This window comes from Cyprinus carpio, chromosome A20, assembly GCF_018340385.1.
Source record: "Cyprinus carpio isolate SPL01 chromosome A20, ASM1834038v1, whole genome shotgun sequence".
NCBI classification, from domain to species: domain Eukaryota; kingdom Metazoa; phylum Chordata; class Actinopteri; order Cypriniformes; family Cyprinidae; genus Cyprinus; species Cyprinus carpio.
Window position 1 is genome coordinate 15630080 of NC_056591.1, and position 8793 is coordinate 15638872.

Below are 8793 nucleotides of genomic sequence, written 5' to 3' on the forward strand. Positions count from 1 at the left end.
CCCAGTTTGAATAAGAAAAGTAAGAATGATTACCTCTTGGCTAACTGCTGGTTGGTTAAACTAGTTCTTAAGACACACAGTCTTAACATAGTGGTTGTTTATGCAACTGGCTCATTTTAAGGCTACTGAAAAAGCAGTTACTTTTATGCTGTTGTGCAACCACATACAATTAGACACTGTATTAAGAAACCAATTATGGTCTTATTTGAACACTGAGCAATATATGCGTAATGCATTTTTGTTTTAGGCTTGTACTGTAATATCTGCATTACTGTTTCAGATTATTGATTTTTATTTTGGAAAACGGCCTACCTCATTACTTAGCAGCTTTTCAGTAATTTATTAACAGTGCTACACAAACTTTATAACTGTTCAAAAACATTTTTATGTGTAATGTTTGGAAAGGTAACACATGCATCAAAACCTATCCAGACAAAACCTGACATTGTCTGATTTTTACATACTCAAAATACCGGAATGCTAAAAAGCATGTTTTTAGAAATATGCCATATTAAATTCTCATCCTGTTTTGTTAAATAAAAGAAAATATCCATTGCAAAAAAAAAGCATATTTTACTCATACAAACAAATGCAACATTGAAATGTTTCCAGAATAAGAAATTAAACACACACACATATGAATAGGGTTGTTTATGATACAGGGCTCACAAATGTGGCGATCTAATTTTTTTATGCAGTGTGGAGGGAACTCTGATAATTCTTTGATTATAATTCAAGAATCCACATTACAAACAATTCACACATACATTCATGAAGTAACAAAAAAAAAAAAAAAAGTTAGCTGGCTCAAACAGCACAGGCTGTTTTGTAAAATGTTGAAAGACCTACAAAGTATTAGAAACGTAATTTTACTTTATTTGGTGGATATTAAATGGCTCTACTGGCCTCGCACATCATTTTGTGTTTGTGCACATTTGTGGCAGTTCTTGCACTTGAAATTTCATGTTACCATCAGCCTTTTATGAAGCAATAAAAGCTCATTGATTTTATGCATTATTCCTAAAACCCTAGTTAAATATTTTCAACACAAAACAAAGAGTCAAACTTACTGAAAACAATCACATTTACTGGCTTGTCCATGAATATATTTAAACAATTAAAGACTTTCTCAACATCAATCAAACCTCACTCTTTATATAGTGATAAAAATAACCACAAAATACCCATTTTAGATATGAACTTAAACAAAACACCCAAAATAGTAGTACATTCCTGATTTAAATGACTCTCCTGTCAAATACCTTTAAACTAGCAACAGAGGCTGTGCTGTGAAACTCATGGCATGGAGAGAGGCTGTTCCTCCAATTTCAGAACCAAAACTGGTCAAAGATGGGACAATATTGCTAACTTCAGCCTCTTGCAGTGCTTGACTACAGACGCATCCCTCAGCATACAGAGCAGCGGCGGCTAATGACGACTGTCAGCAGACGGGGAACGGGACGGTGGGGGACGCTGCGCTGGAGTCGGTGGTGATGCGGATTCAGCATGTGGTGCTTCTTTGGGCCGCACAGGAGAAGCACTGGTCGAACGGGACCGACTTCTGGAGCGGTTATGTGATTTGGGGCTTCGGGAATGGGAGCGGCTACGAGAACGTGATGTGGAGCGCCCTCTGGAACGAGAACGGGATGAGCTATTTGAACGAGACCGAGTTCTGGATCTACAGGACAAGAGAAAATCAATCAATCAATCAATCAATCAATCAATCATCTGTCTGTCATTAGTAAGGGTTGATATGACTTTTAAAAATATTTTTGAAAGTAGTCTTTTATGCTCAAAAAATATAGTAAATCTGTAATATTGTGAAATAATCATCACAATTTAAATATTTCTATTTTTTTATTTTTTATTTTGTGGTGTTTTTTGTAGTATGATGATTCAGATATCATTCAAATATGCTGATTTGGTGCCATTTAAATATTTCTATTTTAATATTTTGTTTGTGATGGTTTTTTGTTTTAGTGATTTTTTTTTAGGGTTTTTTTTATGATTAGAAAGTCCATAAGAAAATAATTTATATGTAGAATTTCTTTGTCATGTGTTTACTGTCACAATTATCATTATACATTATATAGTCATTTTATACAGTATTATATACTACATTTGTCATTAACAGTACATACACGAATTAAAAACTTTAAACCTTAACAGGCAGCTAAAAACAATAATAACTCACTTTTTCCTGGTTGCCTCAACAAGTTTGATTTTCCTTCCATTGATCTCCTTCCCAGACAGCTTCTCAAGGGCATTTTTTAGATCACTATGAGAAGCAAACTCAACCACACTGTAGAAAGATAAAAGTATTACACAGAATAGCAAAAAAAAAGCAGTACAGTATCAATTCAGATTCATGCTAAAATAGTTCTGCAGGGAGAGTAACAGGAAAGAAAAGAGCCAGCTCACCCCTCATTAAGCTTTGGCCGATGGGCATCTGCAAAAGTAACCTCTCCAGCTTGTCTCATGAAATCCTTCAAATCCTACACACAGTACACCAGCATTTAGAGTTAGCTAAGTACCTTAGATGATCGTTTTCACACCTTTTATGAAGTATCACAGTAACTGAACTATCATAGTTGGGGTCCGAGAATCTCTCAGCTCATGCTCAAGCCTAAGCCTGGACCATGTTCAATATTTCAGCACACGGATACCAAGAAAAGGTATAGGGTCTGTGTAGGATAACTTTTTGGATTAGTAATCAGACAGTAAGGAACTGCAAAAAGCAAAGCCAAGCTGACACCTTTGTATCACAACGTGTTGTGGAGGAGTGAAGCAGTCCCATTTCATGGTCTGAGGAATCTCTATTCAAAGCTTTGTGAAGCCAACCCTGTCTTCTAAACACTGGCTAAACACAAAGCCTTCTGTCTTGTTAGCCCAAATTAATGAGCACTGGAATGAAAAGGAGTGGCGAATAATCAAGACTATTTTGGCTTGCAATGCTGTAACATTCCCAGACCCCCGTACTACAAGACTAGCAGAGGAAATATGTGGAGCAGCTCGTAACAAAGGGCCCCACATTTGATAAAATGCAAAATACATTTACATGGCAGATGCATTCTTACCAAAACAAAAGTGTATAGAGTGTGGTAGAGCTTCATTCCATCGATCGTACCCTATTTGTGCCGTCCCCTCAAGGGCACTGAGCGTAAACAGCGAGGAAGAGATTATAGACTAATACCTGGGAACAGGGTGGGTGAGTATACCGATCGAAGCCTCTCAAATTACCGAACCCCTCGATTGACTGCGTATACCAGAGATTGGCTCTGTTTCTCTCTTTCTCTCGCTCTCTCTCTGCCCCTCTCTCTCACTCTCTGTCTCTCTCTTTCAGCTCGGCACCGTCACAAACTGCGCTTTGTAGCGGCAGCCGCTGCTTCTAGAGCGAGAGGGCATCACTCACAGAGAGCTCTCATGCGATCGGCGGAGGTCAACTAGGCGTGGGACACAATGGGAGTGGCTTAAGCAGAGAGAGGGGCCCTGTAGGGGTTAACTCCACCATTAGCGAGCTCTTCCATACGACACAACAGTCAGGCTGGCAAATAGAGGGGTGAACAATTGGTTAAAACAGAGGCAAAGTGACTTAACCTTACCATTTCCTCTTCTCTAGCACTAAAGAAGTATTTATTATATGACCTTGAATTTGAAATTAATCTCAGAATGACACTTTTTTTTTGTCACTGATTTACATTTACTTGGGTAATTAAAAGTTACTAAATCAACATAACTTATTATAATTCTCATATTCTATTCATCTTTGAAGGAAATCCTTATTTTTTGTCATTTGCAATGACTGGGAATATATCTGACTCACCAAAACTTGACAGCAAAATTGTTGAACACTCACCTGCCAGCTGACTCTCGATGACAAATTCTCCACAATGAGGCGATTCTCTGTGCGCATTGGTGGAGGATTCCTGACAGGTGAAAAACATAAGAGTTATTGGCTTGATTTCTAATGTAGAAATAAAACTAAACTGAACAAAGTATGTTTACACAACCCTACCTGTGCAAACATGCCATACCTTTTAGATTTATATAAACTATCGTTTAATAAGTTCTGGGGTCAGCAAGCAGTGTTTCCCACAGCCTTACACTCTATTTGTGGCGGCACTCACCTGCCCCCATATATGCATATATATGCAAAATCATTTTCTGCCAGCAGGAGGCGCTTTAAGAGCGGGAGAGATACAGGATTCTCCGGTAACGGCTGCGAAGCAGTGCTGAGCTCACAAACGCTGCCTTATCAAGCATTACATGCAAAATGAAATGAAAATGAAATCGAATTTTTTCTAAATACAGTCGGTTTCCTTCTGAAATACAGTGATATAAAAACACCCGCATTGGTTTTTTGATTTTGAAACGTGCAGTGCTCATGTTTATTCAATTAAGTCAATGCCTTTTGCAAAATCTATTTGTGGCGGTCAGTTTTGATATTGTGGCGGCCCGCCACAAATAAATCAATGTGTGGGAAACCCTGGCAAGGTTATTAAAAAAAAAAGATTTTGAAAAGTTTCTTACCAAGATTGCATTTATCTGATTAAAAATACAGTAAAAGCAGTAATATTGTAATGCTGTTATGGAAAAAAAGAAATTTTCAGCCATTTCTTCAGTGTCACATGATCTTTCAGAAATAATTCTGTCTATTTTTAAAACTTTTGTGCTGCTTAATATTATTGTGGAAATCCGGATTCTTTGATGAATAGACACTTCAAAAGAACAGCATTTATTTGAAATATCATTTTTTTGTAACAAAATAAAAGTCCTTACTGGCAGTTTTGATCAATTTAATACATTCTTGATGAATAAAACTTAATTTCTCACAAAAATAAAAAATATTTCTGAACCAAAACTTGAAATTCAACAAAAATTGACTCCTACCTCCGGCTGTCCTGGGAGCCACGGCTATACCGAGCAGGAAAACGACCTCCATCACCACCCCCACCACCACCACCGCGGCCTCGGCCTCCACGCAGACGGACACGGGCGTGCTCGATGGTCACCCTAAAATCAAAACATCCCTTAGACATGTGTCTGCCTCTGCTTAGTCTCAGTTCTCTCCAAGGCTTCTTCTTTTCCTCTCCCTAATCATTCTTGGAGAGATTTTCCTTATCCCTGTTGCTTTAAGCCTGCTCACTGAGGAAATTAAGGCTGTTCTGAAACAATATGTACCGAGAAATGCAATATACAAATAAACCATGATCATACCTCTCATTGCAGAGCTCTTTCCCATCAAGCTCATAAACAGCATCTTCTGCATCTCTCGGATCATCAAATTCCTGCAAGAAAGAACTCGAGTGTGAACATTATATACTGCAGAGGTTTAATGACGTGTTGCCATTCTTGATCTTTAGTTTATTTTTCCTAATTAGATATTTAATATAAAAAAAAAATATTCTTAATTGCTCAGTTTACAAGTTTGCAATTTTATAATAATATTAATATATACACTACTGTTCAAAGGTTTGGGGTCAGTAAAATTGTTATTTTATTCTTCTTTTAACCTAGAAGGTCTCTTAACCTTCTATTCATCAATAAATCCTGAAAAAAAGAAAGAAAATTTATCATCGTTTCTACAAAAAGTGATAAGTCAGAAATGTTTCTTAAAGGTATAATTCACCCAAAAATGAAAATTCTGTCATTTATTACTCACCCTCATTTTGTTCCAAACCCCTAAGACCTTCGTTCATCTTCAGAACACAAATTAAGATCATTTTGATGAAATCCGAGAGCTTTCTGACCCTGCATAGACAGCAATGCAACTGAAACGCTCCCAAGCCCAGAAAGGTAATAAGGACATCGTTAAAATATTCTGTGACATCAGTGGTTCAACCGTAATATTATGAAGCTACGAAAATAGTTTTTGTGCGCAAAGAATCAGTCTCCGCCGCCATTCAGGAGAGTAACACGACGCATGCGTGTGGTGCTCCTAACGCGTCGTGCTACTCTCCTGAATGGCGGCGGAGACTGATCTGGAAGAGAAGAAATTATTGAATAAAGTCATTCGTTTTGTTTTCTTCGTGCACACAAACTTGTAGCTTTTAAACATTATGGGTGAACCACTGATGTCACAGATTATTTTAACGATGTCGTTATTACCTTTCTGGGCCTGTTAGTGTTTCAGTTGCATTGCTGTCTATGCAGGGTCAGAAAGCTCTCGGATTTCATCAAAATGATCTTAATTTGTGTTCTGAAGATGAACGAAGATCTTAGGGGTTTGGAACAAAATGAGGGTGAGCAATTAATGACAAAATTTTCATTTTTTGGGTGAACTATCCCTTTAAGCACCAAATCTTTACATTATAATGACTTCTGAAGAATCATGTGACACTGAAGGACACCATCAAAGGATTACGGTTTGAAGTATATGTAAATAGAAGTTATTTAAAAGAGTAAAAAAATCGCAATATTACTGTTTTACTGTGTGCAAATGCAACCTTCTAGTGATTCTAATTGACTTCCTCCAAACGATGATTTATTTAAAAATATATAGTAATAATATATTATTGAATTGTGTGTGTATAAATGAGAGATGTCTATTACTATATGTGAATGCTATTAAATAACGCTATGTAGGCAGCTCACTGGGCTTTGAAACGCAGCCCTGTATTATTAATATAGTCAATTGAACATGTTTTTACAATATTGTTAAATTGCAAAAAGGCTAAACGTACTACAAATCCGAAGCCTCTTTTCAGGTCAATGTCCCTGATTCTTCCGTAACCCTTGAAGAACCGCTCGACGTCCTTTTCCCGAGCAGAGGGGTTTAATCGACCGATGAAAATACGACAACCGCTCATCCTTCTCAAAACAAGAGCAAACAAGTTAAAACACCATCATATAATGATACTATCATTCCGCAATCGTCAAACACATACGAATCTCTGCAACAATAATGGCTCGAGGCCACAACCCACATCCAGATCATCAACCGCTGAATCGCTCCACAAAATACAGTCGTTTAAACAACAAATCCCTTATAAGGTGAATTCAGGCAAGTGTGAAGATGTCTTAAGTACATACTGTCTCAGGTACATACCTAAATCTGATGTTTTTCCTCTGAATGTGTCGTGCTGCTCGAACAGTAACCTCACACAAAATGGAGTCAGTGTAGAAGTGCGCGCGAGGCTCGGCGTCAGCGCTGATCTGAGATCAGTTCAGAACACCACAGCCGCTGCACTACTCACAGATACGCTATGAATGCTACCGTGATTACTAAATAATTCGAACCATTATGTAGCTATCTACGTATTGAGAAAATGGTGGAAAAGATGCTAACATAAGGCTGTATGGCAAAATGATTTTCTTAAGATTTTCTGTTTGGATAAAACGGCGTGTATGTAACGTTACTGCAACGAATTGTAGTGAATCAGTTGAACCGGTTCACAAATGATTCGTGAATAATCGCGAACTAAATCTCACATTCGAACCGCCAAAAAAAAACACCGTACTGGACGGGTCATGATAGTTTACTACTATTTAGATTCTAAATGAGATGCATTACGGCTGCAGTATAAAGTAATCACACAATGAGGTGAATAGCTGCATCGTTCTTTTTAATCAGTTCTTTGAAAGATCTGTTCAAAAGAACCGAAACGCGGAAATGAGCCGGACTTCCTTTACTGCTGTACCCTGGAAGTACAGGACTCGAACACTAGATGGCGTTAACACACAACATTAATTACTTACTAAAGGTATCTGCACTTTACCCTCATTACAGTGGAATCCATCATATCATGTGACAGTATGGCAATTATGTAACTATAAAATAAGTTACAGAGTTGACCACAACAAGCATGAAACTCATTAAAGTAAACACACCACTTGAGCACTTCAAATGAAAGCTTTAATTAGAAATAGTTATATACACACTGTAGAATTAAATTAAACTTTATACAAATATTAAAATACTATCTTCATACCCACAGCAATGTACAGAGGAAAACCAAAAGAAGTGTAATGGGAGCAGGATGGATGAGTCAACTTAAATTACACTTTGCAGAAAAACACCGTACAACAGTGTTTCACACACATCCTTGATATCCTTTTTTTATGTGCATCCTTTCTTTTTTAAACTTAAAAACATCCTTTGAATGAAACAATCAAACAAAAAAATCCTCAAAAGTTCATGTTTCATGTTCACTGAAAAAAAAAAAAAACACTTCTGAGGAAGTACGGGTGTATAATCTTATGTCATATCCTCCAGAGTTAAACCCAATGTCTGAAAATGTACAAGACAATGTTTATGCATAGAAAAGAAAAAGTAAGGCCATAAGGAAACAAGAAGACAAATTACCATAAAGCCAGTGAGATGGAAGAAACACGGGATTACAAAGTGAGAAATGTATGAAATGTACAAGTTAAGGCAGCAGTAATATTTTGCCTTCAGTTTGCATGAAAAAAAAAAAATTAAACCAATTTACAAAAACAAGCCAGGAACACAAAACTGAGGATGTGCAGACAGGCAAACTGCCCTCTCTCTCCAAAGTCAGACACAAAAATATACACAGGCCTATTTGATGCATGTTGACAAACAGAATTATGAGTCAACCACAGGATATACACAAGTTGGCAATGGGCAAGGATGTAAAATGCAAACTCAAACAAAAGATTCATTGGTTTTTTAAATGCCCATTTGCCAAAAGAACATTATGAGTGAAGAACAAGGCCATTTTCTGGAGCTATTATACAGTGCATTAATACAACGCACAACCTATTTGAGATCTTACTGGATATCTGATTCATTCTCCTTACAAATACCATTTTAATGATACATGGCTGAAA

General features: G+C 37.1%; 1 protein-coding gene across 2 annotated transcripts; it reads right to left on the minus strand.

Moving 5' to 3' along the window:
* Positions 1-636: 636 nt before the first annotated feature.
* Positions 637-7221, minus strand: LOC109062224 (serine/arginine-rich splicing factor 5-like). 2 transcript variants are annotated; one of them, XM_042777808.1, is made up of 8 exons: positions 7049-7221; positions 6684-6813; positions 5218-5288; positions 4891-5013; positions 3857-3926; positions 2422-2495; positions 2195-2302; positions 637-1678 (listed from the first exon to the last, which is right to left on the minus strand). In XM_042777808.1, the coding sequence occupies exons 2-8, from the start codon at positions 6807-6809 to the stop codon at positions 1429-1431; spliced, it is 822 nt and encodes a 273-aa protein (XP_042633742.1). In that variant the 5' UTR covers positions 6810-6813; positions 7049-7221; the 3' UTR covers positions 637-1428. The 2 variants fall into 2 exon arrangements, with proteins under 2 accessions (XP_042633742.1, XP_042633741.1); XM_042777807.1 differs by having other exon boundaries at positions 6684-6810; positions 7049-7210.
* Between the last annotated feature and the right edge of the window lie 1572 nt (positions 7222-8793).

Coding starts and splice junctions, on each gene's coding strand:
- LOC109062224 (XM_042777808.1), bottom strand. CDS start 6,809: ATGAGCGGTTGTCGTATTTTCATCGGTCGATTAAACCCCTCTGCTCGG. Junction 2,496..3,856: donor CATCGAGAGTCAGCTGGCAG/GTGAGTGTTCAA, acceptor TACTGTGTGTAG/GATTTGAAGGATTTCATGAG. Junction 1,679..2,194: donor GTTGAGGCAACCAGGAAAAA/GTGAGTTATTAT, acceptor CTTGTCCTGTAG/ATCCAGAACTCGGTCTCGTT.